General features: G+C 32.8%; 2 protein-coding genes across 2 annotated transcripts; one reads left to right on the top strand and one right to left on the bottom strand.

Moving 5' to 3' along the window:
* The first annotated feature begins 579 nt into the window (after positions 1-579).
* Positions 580-9,158, top strand: LOC136972524 (zinc finger protein 761-like). Its single transcript, XM_067267111.1, has 6 exons — positions 580-672; positions 750-913; positions 4,509-4,593; positions 7,074-7,228; positions 7,324-7,390; positions 7,491-9,158. Exons 2-6 carry the CDS (start codon positions 785-787, stop codon positions 8,852-8,854), a joined length of 1,800 nt encoding a protein of 599 aa, XP_067123212.1. The 5' UTR covers positions 580-672; positions 750-784; the 3' UTR covers positions 8,855-9,158.
* A 5,757-nt stretch (positions 9,159-14,915) lies between these two features.
* Positions 14,916-16,943, bottom strand: LOC136972521 (uncharacterized). The gene has a single exon (XM_067267107.1). The coding sequence runs from the start codon at positions 16,941-16,943 to the stop codon at positions 14,916-14,918; it is 2,028 nt and encodes a 675-aa protein (XP_067123208.1).
* Positions 16,944-20,592: the final 3,649 nt, after the last annotated feature.

The raw sequence follows: 20,592 nt of genomic DNA, 5'->3' as shown, positions 1-20,592 counted from the left end.
ACCACTGGGAGGGTCAAAGTGCAGGGAAACTCTGTGTTAAATAAGTTGATATATGCATGAATAAAGTAATTTTTTAAAAATTATATTCATTTGTTTTTAGGCAATTTGGAATGATGCACATGATAATTCATAATTTCACTTTAACATTTCTATAATTAAACATCATGTTTTAGAAATACTTTTTACAATAAAAGTTCTTTAATTTTCCCCATGTTTGAGAATATTAGCAATGGTTTGATTACAAATTAAATATTCAAGCTATACCCCCTCATAAAAAGGGAAAAATTCATTCAAAATATCTCTTTCGAGTGACTAATTAAAAGGAAGACGTGTCTGTCACTGAAAAGGGAAGCTGACCATCTGATAAGCTTGTATCAACTTCCTCCAGAACATTATGGACGTGATCTAAAACATAAAAATATTATTACAAAAATTTTTTATAATAATTTCCTAACATATAAACCTGAATATATAGCTACAAACTCGTCACGTGTGCCACCCACGACTTCCTCCTTCCTTTAACCTTGAATGTGCACGCATCCATTTGTTTAGTTACTATATTGGTAACAAAGGGAGAGTTGACATCTCTATCAACTGCTGTAGATTCTGGGAGAAATTTAACGTGGATGTTTACATTTTTATATCGATTTATGACACTTCATTTAAATACAGGTTAGTGATTAAATATACATATGAATTTCATTCATTTATTTACGCAATTACACTTGAACTTCACGATTTATGTGTAGATTGTTGACATACGAAATTACTATAAATTGCTAAAATGAAGATAGAAAAACATTCAGATTTTACATATGAAGAAAGAGAAGAAAAATTTGGAGAAGTTTTGAAGGAATTTAATGCAGAAATTAAGTCAGAACCTTTGGAATATCAAGACGACTTTAACGTAGAGGTGAGTACAAAGTACACTTGTTTTGTAGTGTTATTATTATCGAACTTAACATATATAATACTCAAATATTCTATGTATTTTGGACATGTGTCTCTATTGTAAATAACATTAAGAGAGAAAACGTTGCCGTATGGCTTATAAAATTTAACATGACAACTGTTTTGTGTTTAAATTGCAAGTATTTTAAAATAATAATTTGTAGTAACACCTGTATAATCGCGCGGTAACGAATATTATTTCCGGTTTCCGTATACAACAGCTTCTTCTCTAACATAGAAATTGTTTCCATTTTAGGCAGGTTTCGTTTATGACAGGTTTTACTGTACTGTACATTCAAAATCAGTGCTTAGTAATAAAAATTACACCCTGTTCTATTTTTTAATTGTTATTTGGATAAATTAAAGATAAATTTCGAATTATTTTTGGTCTTGTTATAAAATGAAAACTGAAGGAAAAAAATGCAGCAAAAAGTTGCTTGACCCTTTCCATGCTGGCGATCTACAGCAAATAATTGAGTGGAATTCGTCATGCGGCGCATTTTTTGCAGTTTTTGGATAATATTTAAATCGCGATATTTCGCTTCAAAATCGCGCTATGTTTAATCTGTTTTTTGTGTTTGATTAAGAACATATCGCTGTTTACGATTGTTTAATTTTTAGTTTAATAGAAATTTAAAATAATATTAAAATTTGAAGCTTACGAACAGAAGAAAAAAATAATTAATTTACAGAAAATCGCTAAACTTTGTACATTTGTTAGTTAGATACATCTGTCTTCTTTTAAATAAAAGAAACAGCAGCTCTCTAGCTAAAGCGGGGGAGAAGTTATTGCCATTATTTACACTATGTCTCCAATTACTTGGCAGGGAGAGGAGTCGATTGTTATCGTCAAGCAACACGTTAAAGTTTATCATCATATATTTCTGTTTAAAATAGTGAATATTTGACTCTGTTTTAATATTTTTTCAAGGCTTTATACAATAATACACTAAAATAAGCGATTAGTTAATTTTTTCCTGCAATTACGCAATATCCGGAAGTAATGAGTTTTTCGGTAAATTTTTCAGATAGAAGCTTTTGATAAAAAATCTTCTTGTCTAAATAAAGTCAAATAACATAAAAACTAGTAGAATTACGGCTCTAAAATGATGAATATAGCTATCTTTTAACGTTTGTTTACATTCTGACTTTAATCACGTGGATTGGTTCTTCGCGGGAAAATCCCGACCCAAAAAAAACTCCCATTCGTTGAAGTTGATTCAGTCATAATATAAATTACCAATTAGAGCGTAATAGGCGTAGAAACAAAATTTTTAAAGCCAATTAACAGCAAGAAGATCTTCCATAGATTTACTATAGAGAGGTTTCATGTCGACATCACGAGTGACGTCATGAGCATGCGCAATTGTCCAGCGCCATCTTTGTGACTGTTTGTGACTTGTTTACGTTTTGTGTGTGTTCACGTGCGTTTTAACTGGAGTTCTTGTGTTGTTTTTTTCGTCGCGAATATCACTATGGTGATTTGTTGTGTAATTGGGTGTAATGCTAGTTCACTCAAGAACAAAGGAACATCATTTTTTAAAATTCCCGGCATTATTTGTCATCAAGGATCTCAAACTGAGGAGCTTTCACGACGAAGGCAAACTGCATGGCTCTCGAGAATTAACCGGAAAAATTTCGTTACGAATAAAGTGAATATCAATACAAGAGTTTGTCAGAAACATTTCATTTCAATATTTACGTTAATAAACACTAAGTTATATTTTAAAACCTAAAAGAGTTTACTGATTTGCTTATATTAATTTAGTTAGGTATAATGCATTTATAAACGAATAACTAACGTAATTTCAGGCTTTAGCTAGTGCAAACTTATAAACATTACACGTTAAAACGAAAAGCAAGTAGACTTATTATATGCTAGTTTCAACTAGAAAATAAAGGTACTGAACAATTTGAATTAAAAAATTTCCACGGCTGTTTTTAATTAGACTTTTACTTTCAGACAAAAATTCTTACTTAAGAAATACGTAAAAACACGAGTTTAAACAAACAAAAGAAAACATATCTTTCCAAGCAATATTACTTCGCTGTTATTAATTACTTTTACTTTTATATCAGGAGAAACCCAGCCACTTGTTAAATAGTTATGGGCCTCTAAAGATTTATAAGCTTTCATTTGTGACAGGGTGTAGAAATTTGTTGTAAAAACCAAATAGTTTATAATGTCACCAAATTCTACTTTCGGCCACAACTCTTGATATACGACGAAGTCTGATAAACTGGCTTCGTATGGATCGCCTTGACATAACGAAATTTTCTCTTCGTACAGAGCTGCATCTCGTCCTGTTAGACTGCTAGAATAGCTTGCAAGAAAAGAATCTTTTTTAACTTAATCCATGATAATAGAACTGCAGTATTTTTGTACGTTTAAACTAAAAAAAGACGTCGAATAACAGACTACGTGCAAGCTAAGCGAGCGAAAACTACCACAAAAATGGCGAATGGGCGGAGCAAACGTGTGTTTTATCACGTGACATGCGACCTTGAAACCTCTCTATAGGGAGGTGGAGTTTCCTGGAAATATTTATTGCTAGATAGTTTTAAAAACATATTTACTAGCCGAAATATTGTAGAATTAGCTAATTTGATGTCTAAGTACATCAAATTAGTTAATTAATGCTAAAAAACGATTTAAATTTTTAAAAAGCGGATTTATTGCGATTGTTTACATTTTACTTGGAAGGTTGAAGACGGGACTTTTCGCGGCAAATTTTCCTTTCACAAGTCTGTGATTGGTTAAAGTAATGTCAACAAAGACAGAAGATAACCAATAAAACTGTAGAAGGAGTTTCCCTTTGATTGTTTTCAGTCAACTGTGTAGTTAACTGGGAAGATTTGCCGTAGAATGGTAAGGGGTCTATTTTACCGAAATATTTATGGGCCAGGGGTGGTCACAAAACACTTTTTGGCTTAAACAAAGTCAATCGACCTACAGAAGAGCGAATCAAAGCTAAGATCGCTGGAAAATCGAATATAACGCAAAATAATCGAATTTTTTGATTAATTACGCCTAAAAGCATATAACCGCATGAAAAGGGTTAATTAACTTTCCCGCGATAGTTAAAACTGCGTATGTGGCGCCATCTGTTGCGATATTTAAGAAAAACCTTTTATATTTTTAATTGTTATAAAATGAAAAAACAAAAACGGCGTAAGAGTGGGTTTCATAAAAATATTGTAAATTCCAATAACGAGTAAAATCGTCATTACATCTCATCCTACTTGAGATGTAACACATGACCCCTTTATCGCTCATCCCTTCGACCTTTGACCTTTACCCAAAAAATTTAACAGCATTAATCCCCCTAATTCACAAACCTCCCTGCAAAATTTCAGAAATTTTCGACAGAAAGCATAGGAGTTATTAAGCTTCAAATAAAGTGCCACGCAAACATACAGAAATTATCCCGGAATTTTTTTGCATTTTTCATGTTTCAGTGTGTAGTTCTTACTCCAAATAATCACTTTTCGTGTAAAAATTCAACTTTCCTGATAATCAGTTTAAAGTATTATTATTATTTTTTCTATTGTTTCAGTCAAATATTTATGGAAATCCAATATCAACAAATGACACAGAGAATTCCAACATTTGGGGGAATTTTCACTATAAGAAGGAAATAGGTGAGATGATAAAGATATTTTTTATAATATTAAAAATATTTCCAGTGGTTAGAAAAATAGATAAAACATAAATATATATATATATATATACAAGGTAAAAGGGCAAGCCACTACTAATTTGAGGTGAAGAGCATATAGGGGAGGAGCAGTGGCATAGCGAGGGGGGTGCAAGGGGGTGTATTATGCACCGGGCACCACTCACAGAGGGGCACCTGAATGGTCTCCAAGACAACCTATGTGTGTTTCTGGAGGGGGAGAGGGGAGCCAATAAAATGTCGGGTACCAGTTATGTTTGCTATGCCACTGGGGAGAAGTGGGAGGAATGGGACATTTTTGGGAAAAGTATGTCAAAAACATAAGGAATGAAAGTTTTAATGCTAACATTTGGTAGAAAAATTATAAGTTTTGTATGCTGTGACAAATGTCCCACTCCTCCCTTTTATTAGGGAGGAGTGGGACAGTTTATAAAAGGATAACAAATTCACATGAAATTGGTATTAAAATACTTATTTAGCAAATATAAATAGTTATTACTGATGTGTGTGTCTATACAATATTAGTTTTACTGAGACAGTCATACTATCAGCACGAGGTTTTGATGTAAAGTATCATATTATGCTAAAATATCATATTTATGCTTGATTTGAGGTATTAAAAGAAAATTTTACTACATGATTATAAATAAATAATTTATTTAGAATACTGTGAATCAACATTTAACCGAGAACATAAGAAAATGAACCAACAATCACTGCAAATATTTATTGGACATTATATGCAGATAAATTAATATATTTTTCATAAATAGATTTCAGTTTGTCCGTGAAGTCATCAATATTCTTCTTATTGAAGCTAGTAGTTCTTCCTAAGCTAGTGGCTTCTGGTGATTAAAATGAAAGCTGTAAACGACATCCCATAAATCCCTTCAACCAGTCATATCCTGCAGTTTTATTGAAGTTCCACAAACTGCAATATGTATTCAAGGCAGCAGCAAACTCATATGCCAAATTTCTTACTTGCACTGTTGTCAGGCCATAGTGCATTTTACTTGCACTCAGCAAGTAATTTCTTAACTTTGCTTTTTCCTCCACAGAGAAAACCATTCCACAAATGAGGTTAGACTGGAATACTACAGACTCCTGGTCTGAAATGCTATTAAATTTTTCACATGTCTTGCTAGTGCTGATTTTGATAAATTCATGGCTTTTGTAACTTTCCTTATACTCTTTCTCTTGTCAAACACCATGTTTACTGCTTGAAGAATCACACTGTTGGCTGGTGTTGATTTTGTTAGATCTTTCTTCTTCCATTTATGTGGCATTTTTCCTGAAAATAAAAACAAAGACTATAAAATTTAACACCACATCATAAAAATTATTATTATTAATAGACACTGTCTCATTCCTTCCTATTATGCTGTAAGATTTATTTCCTTTTCTTTCAACAGAAAAAGTTTACATCTGGATTGAACCGGACTACAAATAAAATACAAGCTTTTGCGACAAAAATTACTTCTTTCCCGACACGCATATAATTACATAGAGACTATTAAAAATACCGTATACAATCCTGTACATGGGCGAGACTGTCGATGTGCTACCTTCGCTTCTCCGATGCTCCGAAAAAGAAAGATCCTGTTCCGTCGGTCTTGCCGCTATTTATACGTCCTGTCCCCCTTGCGGAGTTAATCGTCCCCTCCGGGTCTAACGAACGATGGACCGATAGGGAAAGCAACAAACAAAGGGCATTGTCTGTTAAGGTACAAACATGGCGAACAATCGCCACAATGCAGTGTTCCAGACCTCCCTAGGTTTTGTATTATACTTGCTATAACTAGACGTACGGTGGAAATAGCAAGAAAGTAATATAATGAAATTGTACTATTAAAATACTGCTTTCAATTTCTGTATTAAGCACTAAAAGTTATCTTTAATATAAAATTTTAGATTACATCAGATATTGGTATTAATATTTACCTGGAGCAATAGTAATGTAATTTTCTCTTCTAAAACCTCTTCTGTTGAAACAATTCATCAGCCATTTTATAAGAAAATACAAGTTCAGCCACTCTCACTTAGGGACAAATAAAACAATTACAATAAATAAATGGGAAATAAGAAAATTCAAGTGTCCCATTCCTCCCTTGTCTCCTCAATCTTAAATGAAATAAATTAAAAATATGATTAAAATTTAGTCATAACTCAAACATAAAAACACTTTTGATTATTGGACTCAGGTATGTCACCCAAAAGCTTATAATAACAATATATTGTATTATAGATCATGTTTATGCAGTGACACAGCTTTGTTTTTGTTTATAACTATAAATAAATTATATAATAAAATCATACAGTTATATATTTTTAGATTAAGAAAATTTCTTTCGAATTATTAAATTTAAATTAATTTTATGAAATTATTTGCGTATTGTTTGCGTAGAATTATATTATACATGCGAAATTTCTTAACTTTCATTACAGAGTGTAAAAAGGAAGAAATAAAAGAGCAGAATTACGACATTAAACACGATATAAAGTCAGAGTGTAAAGTTGATTTGAAAACATTGAATATTAAAGTAAAAACTGAAGATTGTAAAGAAGCTGTTTACTTGACAAATGATTTTGAACACGTTCAGGTAAGTAATACATATTTCGATATATTTTTATATCTATTTTTTATTAAATAATTCGTAAATATCACTACTTTGACTGTATATTCTGTATTGTTCAGGTTATTCAAAAGAGTGAATTCTTCACTTCCGACAAAAAATTTAACACAGAGGAGAGGAAGACTCAAAGTAAGTAAAGTTTGTTAAATGCTCTTTTAAAAATTTGGCTTTATAAATCATTAGAAAAGTACTTGAAGAGAACATTTTTAATATTACTTTTAATTTGTAGTTAACGAAGAAACTCAAAGTAAGCAATATGATATTGAGTACAATCCTAGAAGAGCAGAACATTATAAGATTAACAGCAAGAAATTTGCACCTTCAGTTAAAACACACAATAGGTGGATAGCAAAGATAAAAAAGAAATATTTGAAAATGATGCATGCATCCTATTCTAAAAGCACATACACGTGTGGTTTATGTAAACAGACTTTTTTAAAAAAGGCAATTTTCCATGCACATCTTTTCTTTCATATTGGAAAGAAGCCATTTCGCTGTACATCCTGCAATCGGATGTGTTCATGGAAATTTCTTTTGCAAAGGCACATTAAATTACACAACAATGAAGATCAAATCAAAGTCAATAATAGAATAATTCAAGACCACTTTTCTGGTGAACATGTTGAAACATGTTCAACACGTGCATCAAAACAAGGTACGGCTTACGTTTGTACAATATGTGGAAAAGAATGTAACGGAAAACGTCAGTTGACACGTCACAAAGCGAGGCACATTAAAGACCGACCTTTCAAATGCAATATGTGTTGTAAGAAGTTTACGAAGAAATGCCATTTAAGCAGGCATAAAGAAAATCATAGTAATAAATGTAAGTACTCATGTCGTATATGTAAAAGGCGTTTTAAAAGAAAAGATTGCTGGAGAAAACACGAAATCACTCATAATGACAAAAATATGTATTTTTGTGATTTATGCGAAGAAAGTTTTAAATGTGAAAGTTCTTTAGCAAAGCATCGCTTTGTTGAACACGAAAATATGTTTGTATGCTGGTGGTGTCGAAGGGCATTCAAAACAAAAGATCTGCTGAAGGAACATTCAAAAACTCACGTTCAAAAGTGTAATATCTGCAAAAAGAAATTTTCGTGTAAAAGCACTTTAGCCATTCATAAGAGAATCCATGCTGACGTAAAACCATTTAGTTGCGAGGTATGTAAGAGAAGTTTCAGAACTAAAAGTCATTTAAAAAGGCACGGAACTGTTCACAACGAAGCCAGTTTTCCTTTCTACTGTGACGTATGCAAAAAGGGATATAATCTTAAAAGTGATTTATTAAAGCATGTACCTATTCATCTGAAAAATCCATATTTTTGTAGCCATTGTAAAAAAGCTTTTAAAACAGAGATTGAGCTGAAATGCCATTTAAAAGTGTTTTGTTTAAAAGTACATCCCAAGCATCCGAAGGGTACACCATACCAATGTAATATCTGTGACCAGATTTTTAAAAAAAAAGTTGAATTTGAGAAGCATCTAATTACTTACGACAATAAGATACATTTCTATTGTGACGTTTGTGAAAGAAACTTTACAACACAATTAGAATTTCAAACTCATCAAGAAACTAGCCATACCACATAACGATACAAAACAAAAGTTATTAAGGTTTAGATAATACATATGTAAGTATACCTTTTTAAGTGTTAAAACATGTGATATTTCTGATTAAAAATTCTGTTTTAATTGTACTTTAAAAATTCACATTGAAAGTCAATTTTCTTTATATAATTTTATTTGTGAAATTCATTGAAATCTAATATGACTTAAATACAAAGCATATTTTAAGACATAACTATTTGTTTCTACTTGTAATGTTTAAGTATTTCTACATTATTAATATAAGTTCTGCAATAATGTTTAAAATAAAAGTATAATTTCCTGATTACTTTTGTGACTGTCATTTTTATATATAATGATTACAAATGATTTTACTTATTTCGCCCATTATTGGCCGAGTGGATAAAACCACTGTACGGTTGGTCTTGAGTTTGCGCCTGTCCAAGGGGCTGGCCATGTGATTTTCCAGGTTTTCTTCATGTTAGTAACACCTAAATAGGGGACAGTTACCCATAGAGTGTCCTGGCATGTATTTAAGAATGATGATGTGTAAAATAACTGCTGAGGAGGGACATAAAGATCCAAAACACAAGAAAGTATTATATACAGTTGCAAATTAAAGCCTTTGTTTTTTCACCCAGAGGTTACATCAGTGCAATGAGTCCTATTAGAAGATTATAGCCATGCTAAACTAATAATAACAACGAAATTTTAGTATTTTACGTTGACAAAAAACATTAAATTGGGTTACAAATATCAACCAAATGTAGTCCAGAACTTTGAAAGATACATTATTTCCTTTATATTACAAATTGGCTGAAATCAAACAAAGAAAGTTCAGTTCATTCATCATATTATGCAGATATTAACATAGAGTAGAACCTGGATTATCTGAGATAATTTGGTCCGATGTTACCTAGGATAAAACTGACTGTTATAGACATTTCGGATTAACAAATACGAATATAAAAGATTTATTTATATGATATCATTTTACTTTTCTGGCTGTTATGAATATAATGCGGAAAAATATCAGAATATTGTTAAATTTGCCCCCACCAAATTTTTGGAAATCTTCACATTTTAAGACACCCTGAACACAAAAATGGGGGTAAAATTCCGCATTGTGTATAAGCAGAGTCCATAGATATACTGGTCTCAGCATTGTTCTAAAGTAGAGTTAATGTATCATATAGCCGATAGCTGGTGCTCAAGTCATTTTGAGGCAGGAAGTTGTTTTATCCATTTGGTTGGTAGATAGTCAGGACCAGTTTTGGACTGTTAACTGCCTGTCTGCTGCAGATATTTGGCCACCCCATCAATACTTAAAACAAGAAACAATCTAGCGTGAGGCCCTAAATAGAGTTTAAACCTAAAAAATTTTATAAAAATTTGTAATAAACAATTAATGCGAAGCAAAAACAAACAATTTCGCAAGGTATCGAGTTTACATGAGTCGAGTAAGCAACACCGAACTTTGACACCATCACTCATATACAATAGCGAGAAGAGAACTTGATCGGGATAAGAGAAGCTCTGACAAACAAAATACATAGAAAATAAGGGTATTAACATACTAGAATGTTCTATCTTGAGGAAACCGTGTTTTGTATTTTTTTTTTCTTTTCTTTTCTTTCGAAGACACAATGTAGTGACGTAAACTTAAACACTGGGCGAATTTTTCATCCTTTTTATTCGGTTAAAGTCCAACTGAATAAAAAGGATGAAAAATTCGCCCAGTGTTTAAGTTTACGTCACTACATTGTGTCTTCGAAAGAAAAGAAAAGAAATACTAGAATGTGATAAAAGGAAGTAACAAGTGAAAATATGAGTGCAGGTGTCTTAGTTCTATTGGTAATTCCAGCCAGAGTCAAGGGATGGTGTCGGATAGAGCATCCTGGCTAGACTTTTCTCGCGACTCGAACTGATCTCAACTTCCACTTGGAAACAGGTGAGACCAATCGGGGAGTGAGGAAAGAGAAGTCTAGCCAATCAAAAGAAGAATTAGAAATGAAAAAGTCTATACAACCACAATGTGCGAGGACACAGATTGCTCCCTCTGAAAGTGTCAACCTCTCACGCAAAGAGCTCTCTCACTTTGCCAACATCGATGTACAGACTGCAAGAGAGTCAATTCTGTACAGTTTCATTCTGTATAGCTTCAACCCAAAAGACGGAACTACTTTTTTTGTGCCTAATCAGCAACTAGTGTGGAACTACCCAGCAGGACTCAATCTCGCCACTGCCCATGGACTTTCTTGATGACTGGTCAAAACTCACACTTTCTCGCGACCCGAACTGATCATGTATGGTCAGAATCTTTTTACATTTTACACATGCATGCAGTTCAGAACAGGTTTTGTCTGCTTTTATAATTGTCACATGAATTGGATTGGATTGTTTATGTAGAGAAATGCATGGGCAGTCTGTCAAAGGGCATGCCTCACAGGAGGACTTTTATGGGAAACTAGTCCCTATTTAGGTGTTACATATGTAAAGAAAGCTCAGGAAACTTCACATGGCACTCCATTGGTGAGGTGCAAACCTACAATCAATTACCAGTGTTCAGTGGTTTTATCCACTCAGTCACTGGTGAGCAATTGTCACATGGATTTATACTTATAAGTAATGACGAGTTCAACATGTCATAACCGTGGCATGTTCTCTATTTCCTCTCTCCCCAACATTAAGCGTATCTGTAAACTTAACTGGTTTTCTCCTGGTTGTAACTTGACTCAATTTATGACCAGACACAGTCATTTCAACAACTTCGAATTGCTTTGGCTTCCAGAACAGCAATCAGTCCTCCACTTGTGGGGTCTCAGATGAAAGCAATCACTATGTATTCCATTGCATGCTGCTACAAAGAGATTGACTACAAATCCAGCTGTCAAGTGAAAATACTGGCCCTGTCTGGCCATGCAGTCATAACACCCTTATTGATAACAAGGAAAATTTTATGAACATTATTCATCTGGTTAATAGCCACCAAACTTTGCATGGTGGCTATTAACCAGATAGATACATGGCAGCTAACTGCTGTTCTGCAGTTACATGCACAAACTATTTGTGCTATACTCTTACTGTTCCACTCACTTGGCCTTGTTGGCCTAAGCATACTACTCTATTCTAAAAAAGTAACAGATTTTCATTGTTTCATTGTTTTTAGCCCAAAATAAAAATTAACCCAATCTGTCAATGTACCCACACACATATACATTGTACAGTAAGGCAGTCTTTGTGTTCCAGTTCCAAAAAAGTTAGACTTTTAGGGCAAATTTCCTAAAAGAAATTGTTCAACTTATGAGCTAACGCTGTATAATTGATGTTAGATTATTAAGAATATTAAAAATTGGTTATTAATATTATGGATTTTAGAGAACAAAAAATCTCAAATTTATTTTAAATCTATGAAAATTGATATATTTTACTGGAGGCTCAGTAGCTTATTTCCCTCTTCTATGATGCATTTTATAACAACTGTTCATATAAACAATTAATATTAGTTTTAAAATTGTTTATTAAAATATTTTTGGTTTATTTCATTGCAATGCAACATGGATAATCTGCCAACAGGGAACTCATCCAATAGTGCAAGAAAAAAGTAAGTCTGTTATGTGTATTAAAATCAAAACTAACTCACAAGATATGTTTGTGGAGTGGTTTAAAAAACCTCACGTGCAGTTAGTCTCTAGCTGTACCAGCAAATAAAAAGAAATTCAACAATGAGTTACTTAACTTTCCTGATAACTTTGTTGGAGCCATCTGTTAGGATATTTCATTAAAAAAGCTTTTTATATTTTTTAATTATTATAAAATGGCAAAGAAAAACTTAATTTTGAAGATAGGGATGGGTTTTATAAAAAATTGTAAATGCTAATAGTGATTAAAATCTTCATCAAGTTTGATCCTACTCAAGATATGACATGACTCCCTTTATCTCCCCACCTCCTCTATCTTTAACCACCAAAATTTAATAGCACCAATCCCCATAATACACAAACCTCCCTGTAAAATTTCAGAAATTTTTGACAAAAATCACAGGAGTTATTAAGCTTTAAAGACGGTGAACAAAATCATGCCACCTAAACATACACACACTAACGTACAAAAAAATCCCCCAAAGTTTTTTTGTATTTGTTGGTGTTTTAAGATCCAGAGTCCAAAAATGTAAAAATCTTGAGTGGGTCATTTTTTGACTGATCACCATACATTTCCATTCTTATGTATAACAGCTGGGAAACTAAAAATTAATGGGTGGCACAGATTGAAACATACTGCATTACTCAGATTATAAAACACACACACAACATACAAATGTAATATAAACGGTACAGCGATGACAACTAGTCTTTACATTGATGATGAGTGTATCGACAGTAATTACACCAAATATGACATAATATCAATGTAAAACATGTAACAAATAAATATGTAAAACCTTACTTACTTTGGATCTTCAAGTCATTTCTCTTAAATCTTTCCTCAGGAATGAAGGATGAATTTTTCCTCACAATCTAAACAATACCTAAACAACACAAAAGTAATATAATTAAAACTATTAATAATATTTACAAACAATTTAGTAAAAGATAACTTTAAAAATAAAATATAAAATAATATTTCACATAATTTATCATTTTAATTCAAATAAAAGTATAGATTTTTACCAATTTTATTACTTTTTTGTTATTACTAACTTATTGTCATTTTAATGTTTTGAAATTCTTTGTTTTGTGATTGATTGCACTTTGTATAATATATTTGAAAATTATTATCACTCATTAATTTTGTAGAAATTACTAATGCTTTGCTAGATATTTACTATTTTTCCGCATATATAAATAGTGTATAAGGCAAATGGTCAGGCTGTAAACACATTAGTCTATTACTCTAAATTTGAGAATTTGACTATTGTTCAGGTGTGATTCCAGAATGATTCTGGAATATCAAACTTTTTGATATTCCAGAATCATTCTCACACCTAAACAATAGTCAAAGTTGGGTGGTTAGACATGAGAAATATCATCTCATGTCTAACCACCCAACCACCTGTTGTAAGCATGGCAAAGTGTATAATGGGCCTGGAATAGAGGTCCATTTTTCCACATGCATTGTAAGCAAAAAATAGCAGTAAGAGGCAAACTATTTACAGGACAAAAAAGCAAAAACCTAAAAACACATACAAGGTTTATTAGAAGGAAAAGTAAATACATCAGAAGGTAAACTCATGGACATAGTACTGTACGTGAAAGAAGTTTGTCAACATAGTGAAATACTAATCATACAAAATAGGTAGCAATGTGATATTTCCCAATTTGACATGCCATCCCTTAATGTACAGTACCACCTATGGCTGCACTTATACTCCATTGCACCCGAGTATTACCCGTGAAAGGATGGAGTGGTGACATCAAAGATAGTTTTTGAAATGGCCACACCTAACAATGATATATTTTTAGAGCATCAAAGTAAGTGTTTGTACTCTCTCAAAGTGCATACCTATCATCATTGATAGCTGCAGCAGAATTTCTTATCAGGAGAATAATTAACCATGAGATAAAGTGTACTTCTCTAGGTACACCTCATCCTCCATCCTGCACCAAATACAGATCAATGTGTTCTGTACAGTATTGGTCGTCAACTAGTGATCAGTGGCCCACCGTGGCCTGTGAGAAAATTTTGGTGGTCTGTGAACTTTTGACATTAATAGATTCAAGGTTAAGTGAAGAATTACAAAAGAAATGTAAAATTCTTGGTTGCTAAATAAAAAACTTAAATCAACACCTTAATGTTCGCTGAGAGATTTATTAATGTAACTAACGTTTTCGATCTAATCGATAGATCATCTTCAGGTTAAACAGAATGTTTCTTAAATGGAACATCAATTTCAAAATTTGAAAATATAACCAGTAACATCAATAAAAATTTAAAAATATAACCAGTAACATCAATAAAAAAGTAAAACATTGTAAAAGATACAACAAGTGTAATATAAAAACGTTATACTCGTATCCAATCATAATATTATCTATCCTAACCAGTAATAATTCACCATTAAAATATACTAGAGCTCACGTGCCTCTTATAAGTTTTTAACGGCATATTTCCAAGCCGAAGGAAGACCTTCCGCGTCCCTTGCGTTAATACATTTATCTTTTAACTTGCTTCTGTAAATTTCTAACCTTTCAGCTGTTCTTGCCAAAGTTGGGGAATGTACCTGTTTTATGATTTTCGCCTCATTCCATCGTACCAAGGATCCCTCTGCTTGCCCCATCTGGGCTAGTACTGTTGTATTGGAACCTTTTCTAATATCATACTTATGTTCCTTGATCCTTATTCCTAAGTTTCTAGTGGTAACCCCTACATACTCTTTATTAATACCTATTAGCTGGTTCTCGTAGGGAATCCTATACACACCCGCCTTATCTTCTTTTTTAACTAACCCTTTATCGTTCCTAAGTATTTTATACAAATTCGGAGCTCTTTTTAAGATCACCCTTGTATCCTTGATGCTTGCTATTTCTTTCATAATCCCTCCTAGATACTTATTATATGTAAATTTAGTGTACCTGTAAGGCCCGTGCTTAGTGCCTTTATCATAACTGGCTTCAAATTTTCTAATAATTCCCTCGATGACTTTCCTCTTATAACCTAATGTTCCTGCTATCTGTATAATTCTTTCTATCTCTGTATCCCGGTCTATCACATTCTCACAGTATATAAAGGCCCTTCTAATCAATGCTCTAAATGCCGCTAACTTATATTTATAAGGGTCATTAGAGCTTGCAGGAATATATAGTGGGCTATGCGTTGGTTTAATGAATACGCCAGTGGATATATGCCCTTTGCTAAATATAACATTAATGTCTAAGAAATGTACCATCCTGGAGCTTTTTTGCTCTAGCTTAAGGTGAAGGCCCTCTTGGTTCTCGTTAATTCTATCTACAAAGTTAGCAATTACTCGATTGTTCTTCCATAATATGAAAATGTCATCTACATATCTCTTGTAGTATGCTATATCCCTTTCGAAGTCTCGCAAAACTTTTTCTTCTACTTTACTAACCACCAGTTCGCAAAGGAGCCCCGAAATTGGGCTTCCCATCGGTACTCCCCTTTTTTGCTTAAATACTTGGTCTTCGTAAGCGAAGAAGGATTCGCAACATACTAGGTTAGCCATTTCTATAACCTCATTTCTGTGTTGTGTTAAAGTCGGGTTTTCTCTGAACAAGAACTCCAAAAGTGCTTCTACACAGGACTCAATCTTAATAGACGGGTACAAACTTTCGTAATCTAACACAGTTCCCACTTCTTCATCCTTCAAGGCGATGTTTTGTAGCTCTTTAACTACCAAAACAGGATCCTTTACCACTAAATTACTATTTTCCATCCGTGAGGAGACGTATTCTTGCAATCTTTTTTCCAGGATAAATGTAGGTGCTTTTCGTTTTTCCACAATAGGCCTTATTTCCTTTCCCTCTTTATGAGTCTTAGCGAAGGCAAAGAGCCTAGGGAGCCCTGGTCTAGGGTTCCGGCATTTTCGGACAAACGGTAAGATCCTCGCTAGTTTGGTTTCCTCCAGTTTTTTAACCCTTCTATCAATAGCTTGAACTATTTTACTGTCGACCTTGATACATTCCGTTTTTCTGATATATTCTTCTAAGGCTCTATCATATGTTTGTTTTCTCATTATAACCATTTGTTTGCTTTTATCTGCTCTTGCTGCAATCAAATTATTCTCTTTTAACCATCCCTTAGTATATCTGATGTCCTTGCTATAGCTTCCCCTTTTCCATTTATGTTGGTTTTTTAACACAGTCTTCCAACGAAAATAGTCCTTCTCCACCGGATCCAAACCACTAATTCCTCTTTCGATCTCCTGGTAAGACGTTTCCCATATCCCCGCACTCTCCGGGACGAAGTTCGGTCCTTTGTTCAGCAGCTCTTTTACCCTATTGGGTACATCAATTTGGTCCCATACTACGTATGTTGTAACGTTCTTCCTCTTATTTTTTGGAACCTGCTTATAGATAATCCACTTCATTCTCTTAATATAGCGTTTCTTTAAGTTCTTGCAAACCTTATCAGTAAAACGTGCAACTCCTATGTTCATGTCCATAAGCTTATCAGGTTTTTCATTAAAAACTTTGTTTTCCAAATCAATGAGGCGTCTCAGGACCCCATACTTTTTGTTTTTTGTAAATTTAAAATTTGTATTTTCAAATTTTGAAATTGATGTTCCATTTAAGAAACATTCTGTTTAACCTGAAGATGATCTATCGATTAGATCGAAAACGTTAGTTACATTAATAAATCTCTCAGCGAACATTAAGGTGTTGATTTAAGTTTTTTATTTATTTAATTCTGCTGGGTACGAGTGTGGTTTATATTCTTGGTTGCTTTTTCTCACTCATTTGGGTTTTTTTATTCAAATCTAACACCAACCACAAAATTACTGTTATCCATAAATCAATAAATAATGTTGTGAGTGTAATTGTCATCCTTTGTGGAAAAGAGCCAAGAAAACATAAACTTATTTCAAACAAGCAGCAATAAATTTCACACTAATTTTTATAATTAAACAAGTGAATTTCATATTAATAAAGTACTGTAAATAAAGTGAAATGGAATATTTATGACCATTATTCTATAGATGTTTGTAACCTTTAAAAAAATTCGTGAGTGGTCCATAAGATTCAAAATTGTGAGTTTAGTGGTCACGAAATCAAAGATGTTGACCACCACTACTGCATAGCAATACATGTATGAAAAGATCTCAGTATATGCCCTGATGTTTACGTATTTTTTTCAGAAACCATTTATTTCCATTAACAAGCAGTCATAATATTCTTTTACTCTTCATACAAGAAGTTATTTCTCAAAATATTTATTTTCCTGATGATACACCCTATAAAGGTTTTACAATTGTTGTTTAATAAAAAGTAGATCTAAATTTTGAATATAATTTTATAAAACTAATTATATTTAGTTATATTTCAATTACTCAGACAAACTAATATGCAAATCTTTCTTACAGTGTAAAATTTGTATTATTTACCTTTAAGTGTGCATTTTCATCTGAGAGGTAAACTTCACAATCTTCAGTTTTTACCGTAATATTCGATCTTTTCAAAAGAACTCGACATTGCGATTTAATAACATGCTTAATATCGTCTTGTTAATTTCGTCTTTATTGCAATCTGTATTGGAATTAAAGAAATTTTGTGCACTTAAGAAAATTGTAAGGAAATCATTAAAAGTAATTAAATAAATTTTATTTTTAATAACTTTTGGCAGAAAATTCCTTAGCTTAACAATATATACGTTTTTTGCCAATTTGAAACTGTGTCATTGTACATTTTTGTTTATCAAGCACTATAAAGCGCAATTAATCGAACACTAGGCATCTTTCCATCCTTCTACCAAAAGAACAAATAAAAGGATGAAAGGATGCCTAGTGTTAAATTAATTGCATTTTATAGTGTTTGAGAAACAGAAATATATATGTTTTTATTACATAATTCATTTGCAATTACAAACCAAAACAAAGCTATGTGCCACTACATAATTGTGATCTAGGGCCAATTAAATAAACGAAGCATTTAAGGCATCAGACTAGGCTACTGTTCTGGCAATCAAGGATTGAATCTATGTGGTCGAAACCTCCAGATTTTGATCTGTCCTGAATACATTGGGCATGGCGGACCCAACAGTGGGATTTAAATAAAGGCCCACTTATTTCCAAAACAGTTGAAAGATGCAAAACGTTGTGATATGATACATAACCTAACATAACAACTGCTAAAAAAATTCAGAGTTTAGGTTAAAGACTTCACAAAAATCTTTCAATAAATGTTTTAATAGGAAACAAGTACCATTGATAAAGAAGAAAATTTGAAATGTCTTACTCTTCTAAATGTTAAATAGTAATGATTATAAATATCAAACAGTTCACATTAATATATATGTAGAAAAATATATTTATTGATATGATATTCTTTTTGTTATAATTATTTCTAAGAAAAGAAGTTATAAAGGTATATCATCGCAATAGTATTCTCAATGAAAAGTATATAAAAATCAGGGATGTTACCAAAAATTTCTGGATGTGGCTCACCTGCATCGCTGATGGCTTTCATACATGTAGAAGAGGTATGAAGGCTAGTATAAAAATACAAGTCTAAGATCACATTATTGTGTAAAAAATATTGTCCTTCCATGTCATAGTGTATATATAAAGTATACTCTTGATTATCCATGTGCAGATTATCAGGGCTTTAGTCATGCCAGATCACACCAGGATGACACCCTGGTACTTTTTATTTAAGCACTGCGAAGCCTTTTTTACTTTGTGAACATCTAGGTTGAACTTTAGATGGTGTATCAAGTCAAATTACTTCTTGCACAGTTTTTTTGCACCGATTATGAATATATAGGTCAGGGGTGACAAACCTGTGGCGCACGTGCCCAAGGTGGCATGTAAATAGAAGTCATCCAGCACGTAACATATATGACTTCGATATATCAACTGTCTTTTTTCAATCGTCCTTTTGGTTTATCACCCGATCATCTGTTCTTAAATCAGCTGTTTTACATTTATCCAAATTAAAGCATATTCATTTAATTCCTTTAAATGTCTTTATTTGAAGTCTAAAACTTTGGCATGCATAAACATCTTTAAAGCTAGGTGTACTTACTATATGACACAGGAGATCAGAAAGGTTTGCCATTGCTGATATAGGTCATTTTGGCACATTTAAGACATTTTGCAGACATTGTACCACAAAGCTGTGCTTTACACATACAAAACTCCATATATGGTAGCACCTCTACTGCAATTCAAACTCAGCACTGATTTTTTCCACCACCTCTGGGTATTTTATTCTTGCATCACTACTGACCAGCATTGTGTGGGGTTAATGTGTACCTAGGTAGTCCAAGATGGCGGCTTGTCTCCGATTCCAGCAATCAGAAGACAGGGAACAGTGGGGACGCACGTTCTAACCTAACCTATTCTAATAAATTACCATAATTATTAGCAACCAAATTATTAGAACAGGTTAGGTTAGGTTAGAACGTGCGTCCCCACTGTTCCCCGTCTTCTGATTGCTGGAATCGGAGACAAGCCGCCATCTTGGACTACCTAGATACACATTAACCATTTTGTTAATTACTTTTTAGTTATATATATTGAAATTAGAAATATTTTTGGAATTTTCTAAATTATTTATTTTTTTAATGTTTTATAACAAAAAAAGAAAATTATTACTTTAGAGGGCCTGAGAGAAATGAGATGAGACCCAAACATACATGGAAGACTCACTCTTTTCTGATTATCATAATAATATATTAAATAAACACAATGAAACAAATGAAAACACATCCCTTGCCATTTATTAACAAAAATAATTTCTTTTACGAAACCCTAAAAACGTTAGGTCCAAAATATATACAAACCTAGCATCTTACCTATTAAACATCCTATAAATACATTAAAATAGTTTAATTTGTTTATTTACCTTCGCTGGTAAGCTTCGATGTTAAATGTATCCGCCATTTTTTCAACAAATTTCCCGTAAGTCGATGCGCGACGTTCACTGAGTCACGTGATGTTGTGAACGAGCGCGCGGTCTTTTACTTGGACTTAGAACGTCAAACGTGTCCTTCTGCTTGCCGTACAAGGTTTAATGTTTGTAATTGCGCCTCAACCTTTCTAATATCTACACAGATGAATCCAAAAATCCCCTTCATGTCCGCTCAAG

This window comes from Centruroides vittatus, unplaced genomic scaffold, assembly GCF_030686945.1.
Source record: "Centruroides vittatus isolate TY-2023 unplaced genomic scaffold, ASM3068694v2 contig_2953, whole genome shotgun sequence".
In the NCBI taxonomy this organism is placed as follows: Eukaryota; Metazoa; Arthropoda; class Arachnida; order Scorpiones; family Buthidae; genus Centruroides; species Centruroides vittatus.
This window is presented reverse-complemented; position numbering and strand designations above follow the sequence as displayed.